Source organism: Apis florea, unplaced genomic scaffold, assembly GCF_048593485.1.
Source record: "Apis florea isolate Af1SG1 unplaced genomic scaffold, ASM4859348v1 contig_3496_pilon, whole genome shotgun sequence".
In the NCBI taxonomy this organism is placed as follows: domain Eukaryota; kingdom Metazoa; phylum Arthropoda; class Insecta; order Hymenoptera; family Apidae; genus Apis; species Apis florea.
In genome coordinates this window covers 529,525-550,190 of record NW_028256773.1, presented here as the reverse complement: position 1 = coordinate 550,190, position 20,666 = coordinate 529,525, and the positions used below count along the sequence as shown (strand labels likewise).

At 24.3% G+C, this 20,666-nt stretch overlaps 2 protein-coding genes and 1 pseudogene across 11 annotated transcripts; 2 read left to right on the top strand and 1 right to left on the bottom strand.

Moving 5' to 3' along the window:
• Nucleotides 1-953: 953 nt before the first annotated feature.
• Nucleotides 954-20,518, bottom strand: ari-1 (E3 ubiquitin-protein ligase ariadne-1). 5 transcript variants are annotated; one of them, XM_086913439.1, is made up of 8 exons: nucleotides 20,434-20,518; nucleotides 3,882-4,157; nucleotides 3,553-3,726; nucleotides 3,397-3,462; nucleotides 3,066-3,281; nucleotides 2,435-2,992; nucleotides 2,123-2,349; nucleotides 954-2,003 (listed from the first exon to the last, which is right to left on the bottom strand). In XM_086913439.1, the coding sequence occupies exons 2-8, from the start codon at nucleotides 4,086-4,088 to the stop codon at nucleotides 1,922-1,924; spliced, it is 1,530 nt and encodes a 509-aa protein (XP_086769565.1). In that variant the 5' UTR covers nucleotides 4,089-4,157; nucleotides 20,434-20,518; the 3' UTR covers nucleotides 954-1,921. The 5 variants fall into 5 exon arrangements, with proteins under 5 accessions (XP_086769565.1, XP_012347376.1, XP_012347378.1 ...); XM_012491922.3 differs by lacking the exon at nucleotides 20,434-20,518 and adding an exon at nucleotides 5,556-5,907; XM_012491924.3 differs by lacking the exon at nucleotides 20,434-20,518 and adding an exon at nucleotides 5,223-5,679.
• On the top strand, nucleotides 5,692-13,845 carry Aduk (unc-51 like kinase 3 homolog Aduk). 6 transcript variants are annotated; one of them, XM_086913442.1, is made up of 9 exons: nucleotides 5,692-5,979; nucleotides 6,431-6,664; nucleotides 7,970-8,121; nucleotides 8,532-8,746; nucleotides 8,847-9,073; nucleotides 10,710-10,971; nucleotides 11,066-11,269; nucleotides 11,879-12,063; nucleotides 13,571-13,845. In XM_086913442.1, exons 2-9 carry the CDS (start codon nucleotides 6,578-6,580, stop codon nucleotides 13,682-13,684), a joined length of 1,446 nt encoding a protein of 481 aa, XP_086769568.1. In that variant the 5' UTR covers nucleotides 5,692-5,979; nucleotides 6,431-6,577; the 3' UTR covers nucleotides 13,685-13,845. The 6 variants fall into 6 exon arrangements, with proteins under 6 accessions (XP_086769568.1, XP_086769570.1, XP_003697543.1 ...); XM_086913444.1 differs by having other exon boundaries at nucleotides 5,696-5,785; nucleotides 10,770-10,971; XM_003697495.4 differs by having other exon boundaries at nucleotides 5,696-5,785.
• Nucleotides 15,197-16,052, top strand: LOC105736612 (uncharacterized; annotated as a pseudogene).
• Nucleotides 20,519-20,666: the final 148 nt, after the last annotated feature.

Sequence of the window (20,666 nt, the reverse complement as noted above, 5' to 3'; positions counted from 1 at the left end):
TTATCGAAGTTTTAGGACTATCTAAAGTCATTATTTTTTTGGGATATGTTTAATAATTAAAATATCAACTACTCAAATTTATCGCACAAATCTTAATAAATACATGGTGATTTGAAGGAATTATAATAATATCGATAATCGATATTCACACAAAATTGTTTAAACTTGTTAAAATATTTTTTATGTTTGATATATAAAAAAAAAAAGATAATTTTTTCGCTATTGTTTATAATTTTATGCATCACATGAACATACAATACAAAATCATGAACTCAAAAATAATTTGTTATGAATATATCTAACAATAGTCTTACTTCTACTCAGATCTTGTGACTGTACAGAAAACAATTGTCTTTTCTTCTTTTTTTCTTTTTTTTTTTTTTTTTTTAATTTTTATACCTAACATGAATAATAATAAGAATCAACAATTTCTTTTTAATAAAACTTCAAATGTTTCTACTTTAAGTTTGCTAATATTGATATTACAACTATTTATATAAGTATGTATTATGCATTTACGTGTGAATATATAACTATATAACTGTACAAATGGAACTCATTTCGTTCCCCACTTATATAACAGCAAGTGATCATCATATCACAATCATTAATCATTAATTATTTGATTAATGACATATCAAACATATCGTCAGCATTATGAGAATATCTCTCACTGAACATGAAATAAATTTTTAAAGAAACAACAATTATATAAAAAATAAAAATCGATCTTTTTCTGTATTTTAAACAAAGAAATGAACAAACATATTCGCTATATTTATCTTCTATCTTTAAAAATGATTCAAGTATACATAATATTAATAAATTCAATTTCTTATCATTCAATATATCAAAATTAAATAATGTACATTATGAATTTTTGAATATTGGACCCTTTTAATATTTTGCATGCTTGACTTTAGAGTAACTAATTACATAGCAAGAAAATATTGTTTTAATTTATTAATATTTTAAATATCTTTATTTTTATACTTTTAAAACAATTTTCACTTTTTAATTTTTTTACAGATACATAAAATATTTTGAATAAAATTTAAAGATTTTATTCAAATAATATGTAGAGAAAAATAAAGTAAGAGCTAAAGAAATATAATTTGATTTAGATATTGCACACGATACTGACGACATGATCATTTTAATTCAGTTTTTCATAAAGATTGGCAGTTATAGCCTGGACGTATTACTGTCCAAAACAGAGCAAAAATGGTAAGACATGTTATGAATATTATCTGCACCAGTATCTTGTTATATTCAATTATTCCCTTATAAATCGAGTGCACAGGACTGACAATAAAAGACAGATTAAGGTAGTCTAGTTCTATATTAGCCTTTTCATGTACTATTCATAGAACTCTTGAAAAGTTTTTGTCCATAGACTAAATAATACTTTTCTAGAGAATCTTATAGTAATATGAAAAGGTATAATGTATCATTATACTATGGCATTAAAATATATTAAGCAAATTTTTGATAAATTTTTGTTTAGTACAGCAACACACTGTTCGATTTCTTTACCACCATTTATCATCTGACATGTTTATATATAAAATTCATTCGAAACTTGAAAATATTATTGCAAGGCATGTTTATGAAGGATCGAAACATGTAACGATAAATAGCACACAGCAAGCGCAAATTAGTTATCATTAATTAATACGGAAGTATTTTACATTTAGCCTGATGGTAATAGGATTCAATTTTAATAAATTTAAAAATTCATAACGATATATGTGCTGCCACAGATCATATTACATTTAAAGTATATCTAACACGTAAATCACTTGGTGACATGCTCTATTTTTATTTCCTGTCAGCTTTCTTGATTTATCACAGGTAGGGCAAAAGTATCAAGAGAGAAATCTTGTCTTGCATGCCCGAAAAACGAAGTTGGTTTAGATTTCTATTCGACGTAATCCCACCAATCTTTTTCGTAACCTTCATGTACATGTTCCAAAAGCACTTTTCTTCGACTATCGCAATATCTTAAAATAAAAATAATATATATTTAGTATTTATATATTTTTAAATTTAATTCTTAATGTTAATGTATTATACTTATAACATATAAGAAAAAAAAACAAATAATTAATTAATAACTTACCTATATTTATCTTGAACCTTTTGTTTAATATCAGCAAGATTTTCGCTTGTAATATCTCGTTCAAGATATTCAGAGAGACGTTCTGTAGTACCTTCTAAATCCTTTTGGTTATCCTCGAAAATCACAGATTGGTTATTTTTTCGCACGTAATAAGCAAAAACATAAGTATACATAAGAGTCTGTCTACAGGAACACAAAATGTCTACTGCTTTCTTTAAAAATTGTACCTAAAAATAATTTTTTTATAAAATGTTGTTTTGCAATTGATTATAAATAATTAATATTTTTTAATTTAATTATAAGTATTATTACCTCAATCCATGACATGTTATGCTGTTGCATTTCTTCCATTTTTTCTTTCACACTTGCATAAAGTTTATTTTCGAATTTTAAAGATTGCATATGATTTATATATCTATTGCAATAAAATAGATATCTTTGTAATGCAGATCGTGATTTTTCTTGAGCATCTCTTGCTGCTTTAGCCTCTTCTTCATCATAACGATTACAATTATACCAACTAGAACCATGTGGTTCCCAAGGCCCAAGACATACCCAACAAAAATCAGTTTTACAATTTTGATTTTTACACACCATATGATTGCATCCACCATCTTTTTCAATAGTGACATTACATTTTGGACATTCTTTTGTATTTGCAGCAATCCAATTTGATGTTTCAGAATCATCATCACATTTTTTAATCCATTTACGTAATAAATGACATTTTACAGGATCATGCCAATTTTCTCCACAATGGAAACAGAATGTATGCCCACATTTACAAGTTACTGGTCTTGCTTCTACATACTGTACTTTTATAGCATTATTACAATCTGGAGATGGACACCACCTCAATAACCTATTACACTGTAAAATAAAATAATAAATAATATTAATATATAATCTATAATAAAATAAAAACAGACAAAATAATATTTACTTCAACAAAACTATTTGTTATTAAATGTTGATACTTCAGTTTCACTTTAGAGTCTTTTACAAGACGCATAACACTGGCATCATCAACTAAAATGTCACAAGCATGTGCTGCACATGCAATTGTTTGACCAACTCCTTCTTCCATAATTTTTGTTGTAAGATATTCTCCCCAACAGCCAGTACAAAAACGATGTCCACATTCAAGTCCAGTCATCATCTAAATTTTTTTTAATTATTTTAAATAACATGAAAAAATATTTTTAAATCATAATTTAATTGTATTGTTATTTCATATGATAGTATTTATATAATATGTGTATTTATATACATACTGCAGATGGTTGAATCGTAAAACAAATTCCACATTCTTCAGTACCATTTGTTGAAGTTCTTCTGGACTAAAAATTTTATATATATTGTTAATATATATCTAAATCATTTATTTTTTATATAATTTTTTTGGCTAAATAGTATAAAATCTTATTTACCAATGAGCTTTGAGAAGATTGATTTCTATTTATTAATGGACCCTTCCTAAATGGATTAACAACTCGTGCTTCAGCAAATAATTTTTCCTGATCACCATCATAAAAGCGTTCCATTAATTTTTCTTTATCCCACTTAAAATGATTTAATAAAATACGTGTAGTTGTAGCTGGTATCTATAATTAAATAATATAATGTTTTAATAATTATAATAATTATTTTCTTTGTTTAAATTAAAGAAAAATATATGAATTATATATATGGATATATATTTTTATACTTTAATTAAATGATTAGATTATTTTTTAAAACAAAATGTTTTTCAACATACTTCTACAACTGTATTAACTTCCTTAATAGAATCAACCATATGTTGCACTATTTCTTCTGTTGATAAAACTTCAAAAGGATAATCATCAACATCTGTTGATCGTTCTCTTGGATTTCCAGCTTCAATTTCCATTGCAAAATCTACATCATCTCCACTAGATTCATTGCCAGAATCAACATCATCATATGTTTCCTCTTCAGAATCCATTGTAAATCTTTTAGTTTATTAAGTAATCAAAACACTAATATATATCCGTTTATTTTATATATTTTGCACCTGTATAAAAAAACAATCAAAGAATATAAGTATTATATCTAATACTATAAATTTTCTTAAACGTCCTCTGATTGATTTATATATTTGATTTTTTCAATTACATTATATACATGTATCAAAAACAATCAAATTATTTCACAAATATCATAATTAGGTAAAAACAGTACACTGACACATTTTTTTTTTATGTAGTCTTCATATGTGCCTAAGAATTATGAAAGAAATAAGAGATCAATGCGAATATTTTTTTTTTTGTTTTGATACTCAATAAATTTCGATATAATTTCAATAGGAAAAGAAATGAATTACACCTGCACCCGCGAAATACTGTTGTAGCGGAACAAGGTGAAAACAGCTTATGCTCAACACATGACGTCATCGTTCGCTACTTCCCGAATAAAGCAAGAAACTTTATTATACATTTCTATTTACTTACTATCAATAGTATTTCACAAAATTTCATTCACGACACTAAGCGATTCCCCAAATAGCATGAATAGTTAAAACTTCAAAATATTTTTACCATCGACGTAAGCAAGAAATAAAATCAGCTGCCAAAACATCCGAGTTGAACTCCGGCAACTGATATACTGAATACTATTTTCACGGAGAAAGGATGAATGAGCTACCGTGTTGTTAGCCAATCAGAAGACTTCTATATACATTTTATCCAATAGCATCCTGTGTTTATTGAATTGATATTTCATATTGTTCTTTGGTTTCTATTAATGCTTCGTTTCAGAACCCATTAATTTTATATATAAAAATTTTATGCTTTATATTATAATTAATTAAAATAGTTTTTAATTAATTAACACAATTATATATATAATAATAAAATCAAATTAATTTAACGTAAATATTTGCTAAAGTATAATTTTATTTTGACAAAAATTTTATATCAAATTAAAAAAAAACTTGGGATCTTCAACATCTCAGACTTAATCTTTATTAATAATAACGACTTTTTATTTCCACAGAAATATCTTAATTTTTTCTAATAATTAATAATATTTAAGAAAATATATATAAGTGATTATATTAATAAATAAAATCATGAAATACCTTGTTCATATTTTGTGACGAACAGAATATTCCATTTCTGATAACTTATTAAGAATTTATAAAAATGAAAAGTTACATAGAAGACTGTTCCATATGATATCACCGTGTATTTAATGAATATAATTGAATAATTATACTTTTTCTAAGAATATTAGAAAACTAATTAAGGAAAATTTATTTTGATATCGTTTCGATTTCGTTTAATATAAGAAAACTAGTAACATTAGACTCCAATTAACAATTTTAATGAACACGAAACACCAAATACACTTTACGCGATTGCTAAATATTTATCAATTTTCAAACACATCACAAATTTACAAGATGTATTACCATGCACGATAATCTTTTCAGCCATTGCACTTGACAAATCACCAAATCAGTAGGCTAATCGGGTAAAACCATAAATTAATCTAAAATGCACCGCTTGCCATGAAAGAAGAGACGAGCTTATAGCTCGAATACTGCTGTCACGTCCATAGCAGTACGTGTGATGACTTTTTCTTCTACAATCGAATCAAATACGTTGTTATTTTTTTTTGCGCTCGCTGTTGAAACTTAAGGTTAGTTGATTGATGGACAAGAATAGACACAAAATTTCACGCAATACTATCCGAGAAACTGAAAATCTAAGAGGGACGCGACAACGAAATGTCTCGTCGCCAAGTGTCGTTTTACTGACTTTAGTCAACTACATGAAGTAAGCTCTTTATGTGATGCACAGCTGACACACATGGGCGTCTCTATATAAAAAGAAGTACTTTTAGATTTTTATTATATTAAAAAATTACTAATTATAATAAAAAGTGCTAATTTTTTTAGTAAATTAAAAATCAACATTACAAATTATATATAATTTTATAATAATTATTTATAATTTTAAAATCTATTTTCAAAAAAATACTTCAAATCAAAATTATTTCTTAATGCAATTTCTTTTAATTTGACATGCAAAAATAAGTAATTAATTCAGAAAGACTAACACAAATAAACTTTATACAAAACTATATGCATATAATTTTAAAATATTCAAAATATAATCTATTTATTGTATAAGAATTATTAAAAGTAATAAAAAAATTATATTTAAATTTCTAATTTCTAATTGAATATAATATATTTATTATATAAAATAATTACATACGATTTATTAAATTTCGTATCTTTTATATATTCGTAAAAACGAGTTAATATAAAATTGATTTCAGTTTAATAGATTTAAAATTTTAAGTTATACTACGCCAATGTTTCCACGAACGATAAGTGAAGAAGTTCACAGTATTCTGTCAAGTTAACCCCAAGTGTTGTGATATTCGGGATAAATGTCGAACTGAATTATATAATTAACGGGTAAAATGAATTTACCCAGTGTCAGTGATTATTCTTTGTTAGAAAAAATCGGCTCAGGAAGTTATGCGACTGTCTATAAAGCGTTTAAAAAGGTATGTATACTAATGAGTGGTGGGAATATATACAAATCATATGATAACAGTGTCGTAACTAGGTTAACAGGTACCATAATTTGCATATATTCACTGTAATTTAAAATATGTATAGTTTTTTTATTTCTTATTTTTTTCTTTTATTAATTTTCTGTTAATTCTTCTATTAATATATATGAAATTATAAATTGCTGTTATTTCTGATTAAAAATATTTTTATTATATTATATATTATATTTATTATTAATAAATATATTATTATATATTATTATATTAAAAAGTTAACATTATTTTTTAAAATTAATAAATTTATCTTTTAAGATAAAAGATATATATAACATCATATATTTTCTTATTTATATATCTAGTGATTTTATAACATTACAGATATTTATTATATAGATAATTATATGTTATGTATACATATTAATACATGTTTTTTTCTAAATAAATAGTAAAATATTGTGATATATTGCAAGATTTTTAATATTTTTGTGAATTTTATAACTTTTAATCATTTGTTTCTGCTGATTATGTATTAGAATTTAATTTTTGATAGATTTTAATTAATTTAAATTTAATAAAAAGTTAATTAATTAATTATCGTGAAATTTTAGTATATGGCATACAATTAGCACTTAAAATCATGACATAAAGAGAGCAAAAAATTTAATGAATTTACCTGAAATTAATCTTAGAAAAGATTAATTTTTTCTAAAATCAATCACAATGTTAATATATTTAAGTTGTTTATATATATATATATATAAAAGAAAAAATATAAAAATATATTTAATACACATACAATTTAATATGCACCTTATTTATATAATATGTATGAATTTTAATTTTGTATTTAATTTTAATAAAATAAAAGTAATTTCAATTATTCACACTTTTTTATGCTTTTTATATTTTTTATGATATATCTATTTTTTAATAAAAAAAAGAACAAAGAAAGATAATAAAGAGAAACAAGAATATTCTCTATCTATTTTAATTAATTAATAAATTTTAGAATTTTAAAAAAATTATTATTTACATCACTAATATAATTGAAACCGCATATTTGTACTCGAACACTAATCTTTGTACTCGTATTCAGGGAGAAAATGTAACGTTATTTAACAGATCATTAATTCAAGTGTAACTTATTTTAATATAATTCAATGACTGAATTTGAATTGTGTCAAATGTATTAATGTAGAATTGAGAAGTAGCCAGAAAAAGATAGTCACGTTGATACTTGAAAACAGTCTCATCTCAAGGCGAGTCTAATGCTATGCTATTGTTGGTCGTTTATAGGATGGATGCCGAGAGATAGTCGCAATCAAACGTGTAGACAAATCATCGCTCTCCAAATCAGCTATTGATAACATCGTCACAGAGATCTATCTCTTAAAAATATTGCGTCATGAAAATATCGTCGAAATGAGGGATTTTTTTTGGGATGAAGGGTTAGTTCGTTAAATGTCAATTCCATTGTAAAAAAAGACTATGAATACCAAAATTATCATACTTATTTATGATATAAAAGATATTACAGGATTAAGCTTTATTTATAATAATATTTAATATGAAAAATAATAAATTATCAATTTATTATTAATATTTTTATTCTTCGATTGATTTGATAAAAACGAGTTTTAACAATTCAGGAATTTTTTATTCAATCTTTAACATTTTATAAATATTAGTAAACAATTCCAATGTTTGTCATTCAATTTTTTTAATGATCACTCATAATTATTATTAAATTCAATAATAAATTATTCGAAATTATTGTTCAAAACAATTAGGGGATTAAGATTTCCTCCAATTATTTTGAACATGTACCAAAACATATCTATCGTTCAGCATAATGCAGGCACATATACATCGTAATGGAATACTGTGATGGCGGTGACTTATCAAGTTTTATAAAGAAGAGACATAAACTACCCGAACAAATTTGCCGTAAATTTTTGCAACAACTCGCACTTGCTTTGAGATATCTACGCAATAATAATGTTTCCCATATGGACTTAAAACCACAAAACTTATTACTAATGAGAAAACCGCAATTAACATTAAAAGTTGGAGGTTCGTTTTATATTTCGGATTTTTTTTTTTAATTTATTCAAATTTCTTTATTTACTTAAAATACTCGACAATTTTTATTTCACGATATCTTTTATTTTAGATTTTGGTTTCGCTCAGTATCTTTCAAATTCAGAGCAAAAATTTGCGATTCGTGGTTCCCCACTTTACATGGCACCAGAAATTTTGTTTAAGCGCAAGTACGATGCTCGCGTTGATTTATGGAGCGTCGGAGTGATCATGTACGAATGTCTTTTTGGTAAAGCTCCATATTCTAGTGGTAGTTTTCAAGAATTAATTGAAAAGATCAAGGATTGTCGATCTATAGAGGTGATTACATCGTTAATCTCTTTTATATATTGAATAAATAAATCGAAAAAGTAAAGTATTTTGCTTTCATATTTATACCATATTATATTTCTACTTATTTTCATCTTCCGTTTTTTAATTGTTTTCGTTATGTTATTTTTATCTGAATAAATAGATTATTTATTTTAATGTTATCTCTTTACATGTTTACAAATAGACAAAAAAGTTGTAAGTTTAGTTGATTCTCATGAATAACTTGCTTAAAAATTTTTTGATTTAATTATTTGTATAATAAAAAAATATAATAAATACAATAATATATAATAATGATAAATATAATAATAAGTTCTTTATACTATCTTTTTTCTATAAAAAGAAATTCATGTAAATATTTAATATAATTCAATATAAAGTGTAATAATTATAAATCATCTTCTAATTGTATTTAAAAAAATATTAATCTTTGAATATTTATCATTTATTATTTTAAACAAACAAGGAAAGGAAACAAAAAAGGAAAGACATTATAATTTATTTATTTTATAAACAATAATATAAAAGTAAGCATAGAATAAGAAATACGAATAAAATTATATGACTATTACAAATAATCGTTATTATACCTATCTTCGAAGTTTTAAAAATCACTAATAATCAATAAATAGTATTTCAATAAAATCTTCAGTCCATAAAAATGGAATATAATAAGATTTCAGATAGATAATTATTATAATCAATTGGTAACATTTTAAAGAAATATGTCCTTTCAATTATGGAATATAAATATACTTAGAAAAAAAGGAATTATTTGAGAAAAAATAATACTTAAAGCAAATATTTTCGAATTATTCAAAATGATTTATTTTTTATAATCAAAGAGTATTCAAATCTCGACATTGCGAATGATTAATTTTTATTAAATTTTTTTATTAGATGATTATATTTTTTATTTAGAACTTCTAATCTTATAGCTTTTTTGTTAAATTCTTTACAACGTAACTATAAAATATATACACAAATTATATATAGTTTAATGATATAAAAAAATGTTATAATTTATAAAATATATATTTAATTGTAGTTATATAATTATTTATAATTACGTTATCTTAATTACGTTATCTTTTGTTCAAATGCAAGATGATAATATATCTATATATCTATCGAAATACCAATTTTAAAGATATAACATGAAGATATAGCAAATATAAAGTTAAAAATTTTTATTATAATTTGTATATATATTATATATATATGTAAAAGATGAATTAATTAAAGGAAAATATTAGATATATTTCATTTCATTGATTTACTAATTGGTATATTTTGCAATAATTTAAAAAATTAAATAATTTTTAAAAAAGTATTATAAAAAATTATTTATAATACATATTATAATAATTAAGAGTGAAAAGGAAAATTAAAAAAAAAACAGTTTCTTTAAAAAAATTATTTTTTATGTCACAATAGTACTTTTATTAATAAATATATTAATAAATTTTTTTTAAAATTATCTAATTTTATTTTTGATTTCTTAATTCTTTTTATAAATTTTTTTTTTGTATTCTTTTTATTCAATTACTATTCAAAGTTTCTTTGTACTTGAAAATTATTTATTTCTTTCTCTTAATTGTGATTTGATATCATGAAACCATAGTTACCGAAAGGTTCGCACGTGTCATATGAATGCAAGGATTTATTGATGTCCTTATTGAAGCATGATCCTGACAAGAGAATAACGTTCGATGAATTTTTCGGTCATGATTTTCTGGATTTGGCTCACGCGCCAACAAAGGAAAATTATGATAAGGCGATAGAGTTAGTTCAGAATGCTGTGAAAATGGATGCAGAGAAAAATTTAAAAGAAGCATTTCATTTATACTGTGAAGCTCTTAGATATTTTATACCTATTGTTACAAGTAAGAAGTATTATAAATAATATAAATAAAATGTTATAAATAAATGTGATATAATTTATTTATAATTATTTATCTTTTAATCGTGTATTATTAGATGAGACTGATTTAAAACGAAAAGAAAGCTTAAGATTACGTATAAATGATTACATTAAAAGAGCAGAAATATTGAAAACGTCGTGTATAGATAATATTGATGATAAAGATAAATGTAAATATGTGCATCATAAAGGAAGCTCTTCGTCTATTCAAAAAATATCATCTTTAAATGAAAGATCATCATCCGCATATCATGAGCTGCGTTTGTATTAAAATTTTTATAATACTGCAATTATTTTAATAAAGTATTATTTCATTATTATAGTATTATAATATTTTTTGATTCTTTAATTTGTATAGGAGAATTCATAAAATAATATTTCTTTTTTAAAAAAAAATTATTATATTAAATTAAAAAATTAATTAAATTATTTAACATAAATTATATTCAGAATAAAATATAAGAATAGATAAAAATTGTAATTATATTATAATTAATCATAATTAAAAAATTCTTATATAAATATTAGAAAATATAAAATTCATTAAAAATATAATGTAATTATACGTCATTATAGAATTCTAATTAGGAAGAATTTCAATAAAATAAAAATAAATATAATCAAAGAAGAAGATAAATAGAATAGAATCCGTGTCTTACTACTACTAGATACTACTACTTGATACTACTTATGCGTCAAGAACAAATTGTGAAATTGTTCTAACTCTTCTGTTAATTCATATAAACATATAAGTAATGTGAAATATTATTTTATGATTATTTCTTATAATAGATAAACATATTTAATTGTGATTTTAAGCTTAAAAAAATTTTTGTTAATGAATTATTATTATATTTATTTATCAATAGGAATGCTTAGCAAAAGTACAGTTGGTATGATGGATGCATTTGAAATAGGAGAAATTGCTGAATTATATCTTGCAGAAGGAAATTATGCACTTGCATTAGAAAAATTTCAATCGTGTCTACAGATATTGGTACCCCTGTTAGGAAAAGAACCAGCAGGTCGGAGGAGAGATCTATTACATAAACAGGTAATTAATTAATATTCATTTTTTAAATCGATTTTCAAGTTAAGTGTTAGAAAAATTTATCTTTATGCATTAAATTAATATATAGATTTGTAAAAATATTTATTATTTACATTTTTTAACTTTTCATTTTTTTTACGTAAATATATAAAATATATTTAAATATATTTTTTTTATCAAATATATTTTATATAATATATTTTGATTTAAGAAAAAACAACAAAATAATAAAACAATCAACTATTTTTATAGCTTACTTAATATAGATCATATTAAGAATAGTATAATAATATGTTTTTAGTGTTTTAAATATGGCAATTCAATGTCGAACTATTTAATATAAAAATAAATTTATTATTTAACTAATAATTTTTTATTTTCAGTTCTTAACTATTTAATATCGTTATTTAAATAATTATTTAATATCTTACTTTATTTTTTTTTCCATTATCTTATTTTAGAGTAATAATTTGATTATAGTTCATTTCTGAATTAAATCACTAAATATTTTTAATAATATTGATAAGTCAATTGATCAAAGATTTATAATATATGAAATAATGAAAAAAATAAACAAATTAAAATAATAAATTGAAATATAAATATATGAAATTATGTATATTATATTCGAAATTCTATTGAAATTTTTTTAATAATAATCGATTATTTTATATGTTTATTTATATTTATAATTTAATAATTTTTTATATTTACATATAATATATAATATATATATATATATATATATATATATTATATATATTATATATATTATATAATATATTAATATATATATTATAATATTTACATTTTGAAAAATAAACTCATAGAATTATTCATTTTATTACTAATTTGCATGATAATTATTTAAATATATTTATTTTAAAAAAAAATTTTTTTCATTAATTTATTTTGATTATTTTTATTTCGTTTAATCATTATACAAATCAATCTTATGTACTTTTTTATTATTTAATGATTATTATGATTGACAGAACTGTATATCATTTTTATTGAAACAAATTTTTATATATATTTTATGTATGTTTCGAATTGATGATAATTAATGATCGTATATTTCTTTTTATTAAATGACAAATAATTATTAGATAGATTTGATGTTTCATGATATATAAAGATAATAACTTTAATTACAGTATTTATTTAAATATATATCTAATTTATTTTTTTTCTTAATAAATATTATTATTAAATAATTTGTATAATTTTTTTTGTATAAAGAAATTTTTTTTGCAAATATTTTATACTTTTATTTAAATACTCATTTTTATTTTAGTACATTAAATTATATTAAATCTTTTAAAATAATATTTTTCATAATAACTGACTGATATTAATATTGCGAAACAAATAATTCGATGTAATATCGTAATTAAACTTTATGAATATTTGTAACATTTATTTGTACTTTTATTACATTTTATTATATTTGCAAATATATATATAAAACATATTCATATGTATTTTATAATGTTATACTAATTGATAGGTACAATTTTGGATGAAAGAAGCCGAAAGTACCAAAGGACTTTTAGTTACTAAAGATATTGAAGAGTCCGCGCAACGTGGTTCTGATGCAACAGAGCAATGCATAATTCAGTAATTCAAATTTTAATATAGAATATTAGTTATTTATATTAATAACCCTTAAATTTTTGTGAAATAAATACAAATGCTATGTTATATAATATATTCAGGCAATTTAATATATGTATAATGTTGTCATTTATTTATAAATGAAAAAATAAACAATTTTATATCTAATTTTTAATATAAATAGTATTCTTTAGCAATATTATCTATATACAATTACAATGTATTTATATTTATTAAAATCTTTTTTTAAAAAGATATTGAAAAAACTAAAAAGATATTCCATGAAATAATTATTAAGTCTAATCTTCTATTAAGCTTCTAACCAATCAAACAAAAAAAAGAACAATGAAAGAGAAACATTTTCGTATTATTAATTAAATTTTTCTTGATAAATTTATTTCTATAATATTTTTTACTATAATTTATATAAATAAATAATAACTATATATATTAAATATGATTTTTTTTTCATGATGTTAAAAATGTGTTTTATTAAAAAAACTTTAGATTGGAATTTGTATATATCTTTCTACATATCTATTTACTGCACCAAACTACAAAAAATTCATTTAAGGATGTAGTTCTATAAAATTCTAAAAATATTTACATTTTTTTTTAAACATTTATTTCAAAAATTTTTTACTTAAATTGTAATTTTTATAGTTTTCAACAAAATAACATTACATAAACTATTTATATTATTCTTATTCTTGTTATGTTTTCTTTACATTGCTTCTAATATGAATGATGTATATAGTTACATTTCATGTCACGCTAGTTCGTCCTTGACATTTCAAAGGAAACAGTTGTAAATCTATTTACAAATAAAAATAACAAATGTCCGAATAAAAAAATAAATGTAAAATACAATGTGATATTTTGTAACAAAGATAATTTCATTAAAAAAAAAAAATATTTTCCGGAAACACTAAAATTTGAAACGGAAAAAGAGGGCGCACATATCATGGCGCGTCGCCCTTACGACTTCCGGTAAAACCACGTGACCTAGCTAACGGTCGCTGTTGCCCTGAAGCGTCATGGAAATTCCCATTCCCGAGCAACAACCCCCGCCCCCTTCTCTATGTACATACCCCCTGCTCACCCCCTCCCCATTAAAGTCCCCACTATGGCGTTGTCAGGTACTTATGTACATCCCCCACTCCTTTGCAAAATTCTCTTCCCCCACTACCTAACTATTGGTACCGGATGTGCGGCAACGTCGCAACCGTTAAGTACATAAGGACGAGTGGGAGGGGGACGAAGGGGGGTACGAGAAAGAACTGGCAACGTGTACCACATTCAAATCTGGACAGAACCCGGTCGGCCTCTCGGTTCACCTCCGCACAAAACAGCAGAAAACGCGGGCCGCGAGAGAATTGCGTGTACGTATAAAACGAGCAATCGACAACAGTTCTATACGATCTGTTTAAGATTATCTGTGTACATTGTCGTATATCTTTATTGTCAAGTATAGACACGAAATAGATTTCTAACGCAAGGCGCATTTCGCGGCGCCCTCGTGCGACGACCCTTTCGCTTTCCCCCGTAAGTGTGAATTTTGCGCGCGCGCACATACAGTTTAATGTAAATGTCACGGGAACGTAGGGGTAGCGTGACCGTGTGGCGGAAGTGTTGTTTTGTGTTGTGGAATTATGTGCATGGACATTCAGGTTAACGAGAAGAAGAAGAAGAAGATGACCGACAGGAGTGTCGACGAAGACGTACAAATCGTCGAAGCCCGAGTCAACAGAGGTAAGTTTTGAGGTTATGGGTGGCGGCGGCGGTCGCGGTGGCGGCGACAGCAGACTCGCGCGTATCATTTCCCCCTCTCTTCTATATACTCCATCTCTTTTTCTCTTCCTATTATCTGTATTCCTCTTTCGTTAGGTTCTCTTTCTATCCCTTTTTATCTTTCGTTGTTTCCTCACTTGATTTCCTACCACGTCCAATCACGTTACCCTCGCTATGTTATACCAGTGCCCAGTGCCTAGAAGGTACACATCGTGCTTTCTGTTTTCTACGAGCTGCGCCTCGTGCAGACCCGGCGAAACGTGGTTCCTCAATACGACTACCTGTCAACATCTGAACATATACACATACATCTTTCATGTTGACAATATACCGTTGCTACAACGACACGTGGAATCTAAATAGACATTCTATCTTCTCAAAACTTGACATATTACTTTTTAGCGATTTTTTGCCATTACATTTTTTATGGTATAATAAAATTGATTAATTTTTTTTGCTTTTTTTTAAGTTTTTAAATTTTTTAATCATTTTTTAAATATTTATAAACATTACGTATATTATATATAATCTATTGAATTATGTAAAATATTTTACGTTTATTAATTCCAATATAATCTACTTTATCTAAGGTTTGTATATGTGCAAGTGGATATATATTTTTTAATTCATTTTTAAATTATATTTTGATATTATATATCTTATTATAATATCTAATTTAATTTTAGATATTATTAAAATATTATAATATATAACAACAAATATAGAGAAAGAAATTTACTATTTTTAAATTGTTGTTTACTGTATTTACTGTATTACAACATTTGTATATTAAATGTATGAAATTAAGTAAGAAATATTTAATAATACATGATGCTTGATATTTGCAAAAATATTCCGGCAAATATACATATACATATATTGATTATAGCTATTTAATATTAACAAGCACAATAAATTGTTAATGATAAAACTTATTTACAATACATTTCAATATATGATCAATAAAAGGATGTTAATTCACATTTCATTTTATCCGCGTGTGCTTGCAGAGGATGACGTCACGGTTTATTTAAAGCAAATGGTAAGATGATCCTGGTAATATCGTAGATATTTTTTTTTTTTTGTAAAGAAACTGTATAATGAATACTTAAATTAAAGAACCATATAACTTTCATAAAGATAAAATATTATGAGAAACTTGAGGCATATCATCTATTGTTAAAAAGTTGTTTATATTAACGAAAGATATTGTTAAATATATCATTTATGGACAAATATATATGTTTTATACAAATATAAATACAATCAAATAATAATGATTGTACACTTATTTGCAGATTAGCTATTAATTAAGCTTTATACATTGCATTGAGATTAGCATAAGAAATTATATTAAAAATACATTTTTATATTGCCAAATTATATGATTAGCATTATTTTTTGTCATATGTATGAGATTATGTGAAAAACGTATCGATTTTATTTTAGAATAAAAAAAAAAATTATATATTCTAATTATTGAGTTCATAAGTTTTTTTCTTAACCTATTTAATTAATCTTATTTTATAACAATTTTTCTATGATAATGATTTAATTACAATTTTTCTAATAATTTAAGGTTAGAATTTTATAGGAACTCTAAATTAAATTATATTTTATATTCTAACCTTAAATAGAAAAATTATAAAAATTGTTTATAGCATGGCATAATTAGCGATTCTTATATATAATTTTATTATCTAAATTTATTATTTATTAGATAAAAAATAATGGAGAAATACTGAAAGTTAATCAATTATAGATATATAGCGATTATTTATCTGAGATTATATTTTTTTAAAATAATTAAAAATTTATTAACATTCACAAATTACATTATAAAATGTAAATATTATTATTATTATTATTATTATTATTATTATTGTGTTATTATTATTGGACGCAAAAATTAGATTAAAAAAATATTTTTTTAAAGTCTTCATCTTTTTTAACTTTTGAAAATGACAAAAATATAAGCAAATTCTAATTTAATGAATTTTGTTTCTTTTAAAACATTTGGGTGGGTATAATATTTATTTTATTAAAAGTTTTTTTATGAAACATTTGTATATAATAAATAATAAATAAAAAATATATATTTTTTCTTCTTTTGAATATACATTATTTAGTTGATTAAAAATTTTAATTTAATAAAATTATAATAATTTTATTCGAAATAGTTCTATTGATATTTGCTTTATTAATTTATGAAATTATATGTGATAAAATATGTATACATTACATACTCTAGCGTCCGTTCAAGTTGAGTCACATTTCTACGCCTCGTGTAACGCGGAGCCCAGCTCACTCCTCCGACCGCCCGCCCGTTTGCTCCGCCGGCACATATATGCAAAGGCAACTATATACTGTATATACGCGAGCGAGAGCTGGGAGGGAAATATGTGCAAACGTAGTATATAATGTACCCGCCCCTATGTACTATATAAGAGCTAAAGAATGATGTAACAAAGAGGCCGTTTCACGAAGTTTGCCGAGCATTCCCGAGGTGACGACTTCGTGCAAGTCGCATGCGTGCTTGTGTACTATGGAAACACACACTAGGATGCTTGTCAGCTGCTACAAGTGCACGGCGCCATATGCAATTCTACCGAGTTGCGCAAAAAATTATATTTACAAAAATGATAGAGCATATTTTGATTGTTTTTTTTTTAATATTACTATAAAATATTCATTTTTTAAATTCATTTTTATTTTTTTTGTCATGAAACATATATAAAGTATATGATCTCATCATATGCCTTATCATGATTAAAGCAAGCATATTTCATTTAATTGTGTTTGTGTACATGATATTTCATTATGTTACGTAATGTTTGATCTTATGATTTCATAATTGAATGCAGAAATTGAATGTAAAAAGAAATACATTATTATTAAAAACAAAAAGGAAATTATAATTGGAAGATGGTAAATATTAGATAGACAAAGAAAGAATCGTGCAATTATAACAAAGAGAATGGATAGATTTGTAGAGAACACATCCGGTTTAACGCCATATTGTTCTTTACTAATCTCTTCCCCCTCCATTTTCCATTCTCCCCTCCCCGCGAACTTGTATCATTTGGCATAGCAACAGCACCAATAGAGAGCTACTATAAATAGCTACGATCTTCCAGTGTTGCCAAAACGACTGGCCCAGCGTATACCAAGGAAGAAATTGACTAATCAAGGCCGCGTCAGCCATTTTGCAATGGCAACGTTGCATTGTCAAAATCATATTGATGATAAATTTTGATAAAAAAAAAATATTTTAAATAAAAAAAGAAATCAGTATTATTTTAATATTTATGTAATTAATGTTTTCTTAAATATTTTTTTTAAATTATTTATATATATAAAATTCAAAATATTTCAAGAATATGTTTATTTACAAAATATATACTTATTATATTTATACAATAATGATAGATGCGTTTTGTACATTTTTTTGTTATATGTTTCTTGAAGTATCGATCAAGCGATGTTGCTTTTTCCCCACATATATCTATGTATTAATATATATATGACTGAAAAGTGAAAAAAGAGAGACAAAGTGGGCGTGCCTGCAACGAGAACCGGCAACGTTGCAGCCGTAAATCATGATTAAAATAATAAGTATAATACATATGTAGTACATAGGAGGCTGTCGGGTATATGTATGTAAGAGCTGCGCAGAGGCACAAACAACGACGTACGTCTGACAACGTTCTGCGCAGCTTCAGTTCCCCCACCTTTATCATTTGACCCCCCACTATTACGCAGAATCCCACGGGTAAGTTCCAGAAGTAGCAGTGGGGATGAAACGCGGGCGTTAGAGGAGGGAAGGGCACCTGAAACCGCGACTATATACCCCCGCGTGCGTTTACCAATCTTGGCACTTTGCCTGAAAGAGCATATCGACCGTGCAACGTTGTCACATCGTCTGCGCGATCTTACGCGTTGGCCCTGGCCACTCTTTGAGCGGTATGTACCTAGCTGCTGCAGCCGATCCCTAACACACGATGCGAAATCTGATCGAGGATATGGTTCACCTATTTATATGATTTAGTGACGTGTCTAGTGTAAAATCTAATAGTTTACTATCAAGTAAGAGAAATGAAATGATAACATTATATTGAAGAGAAATAATAAAATTGCATATTTGCAAAATGTTTAATGTAAAACATAAAAATGTAAAACTATGTAAAAGTTATATTTTTGTAAATGAAGTTTTAAGTAACATTTTCAATTATTTCTTATCATTACTTATATAAAAATGAATTTATCAAAATTTATGAAATTGATGTAATAAATGAAATTATATTTATACTTTTCTATATTATTAGGTAGATACAAGAAAGTTCGTCCAACTAAATGGAATTTATAAATATATAATGTAACTACCTTTATTAAGAAAAATGATATTAATATTTTATTATTTTTTGTGATTTTAAAAGTTTTAAAAGCCATAAAAATTTCTTTAAGATATAGAATATATAAATATAATATAAAAATATTTTTTCTTTTTTTGTTACGGATAATATGTCTACATTTTTAAACTTTTAATTTATTGTCTATAATTTTATATATATGTTATTTGTGTGTTTATTGTTATGAATCTATATAAACAATAATATATATTGTATATATTATTGCTGACATTTTATTAAAACCAATATTTTATAAAATACAATTAAAATATATATAATAATATTCATGGAATAATAAAAATTTCTTTGTTTAAAACATGAGTGACGTTTATGACAATATAACAAGCATGCATAATAACATATAAAAATTTTTTTTCCAATTTATTCGATATTTAAATACTTATTCACTGTAACATTCAACAACTAAAAAGGTGTAAAGAATTTTATTTATGCTAATATATATATATATATTTTTTTTATTATTTTAAATCTAAAATTATATCACACACAAAATTTTGTTATATGTATAAATATATAATCACAAATAAAAACGTACTTAAATAATTTCTTGCGTATTTGATTATTTTTATAACACAAAGTTAAATACATCCTTCACTTGTCACTGATCGGCTTCGACTAGAGACTGCTGCCAAGCAACGCTCTTATATAGCTCTCTGTGTATCGAACATCAAAACATGCGATTATTCAGCAATTAGTATAAACAGAAGTTTCTTTCTATCACATAAAGTATATATTTGTAGAAAGTTAACAAATATTTTTCTAAATAAT

Coding starts and splice junctions, on each gene's coding strand:
- Aduk (XM_086913442.1), top strand. CDS start 6,578: ATGAATTTACCCAGTGTCAGTGATTATTCTTTGTTAGAAAAAATCGGC. Junction 8,122..8,531: donor GATTTTTTTTGGGATGAAGG/GTTAGTTCGTTA, acceptor AGCATAATGCAG/GCACATATACATCGTAATGG. Junction 11,270..11,878: donor ATCCGCATATCATGAGCTGC/GTTTGTATTAAA, acceptor ATTTATCAATAG/GAATGCTTAGCAAAAGTACA.
- ari-1 (XM_086913439.1), bottom strand. CDS start 4,088: ATGGATTCTGAAGAGGAAACATATGATGATGTTGATTCTGGCAATGAA. Junction 2,993..3,065: donor TAACAAATAGTTTTGTTGAA/GTAAATATTATT, acceptor TTTATTTTACAG/TGTAATAGGTTATTGAGGTG. Junction 2,350..2,434: donor ATAACATGTCATGGATTGAG/GTAATAATACTT, acceptor AATTATTTTTAG/GTACAATTTTTAAAGAAAGC.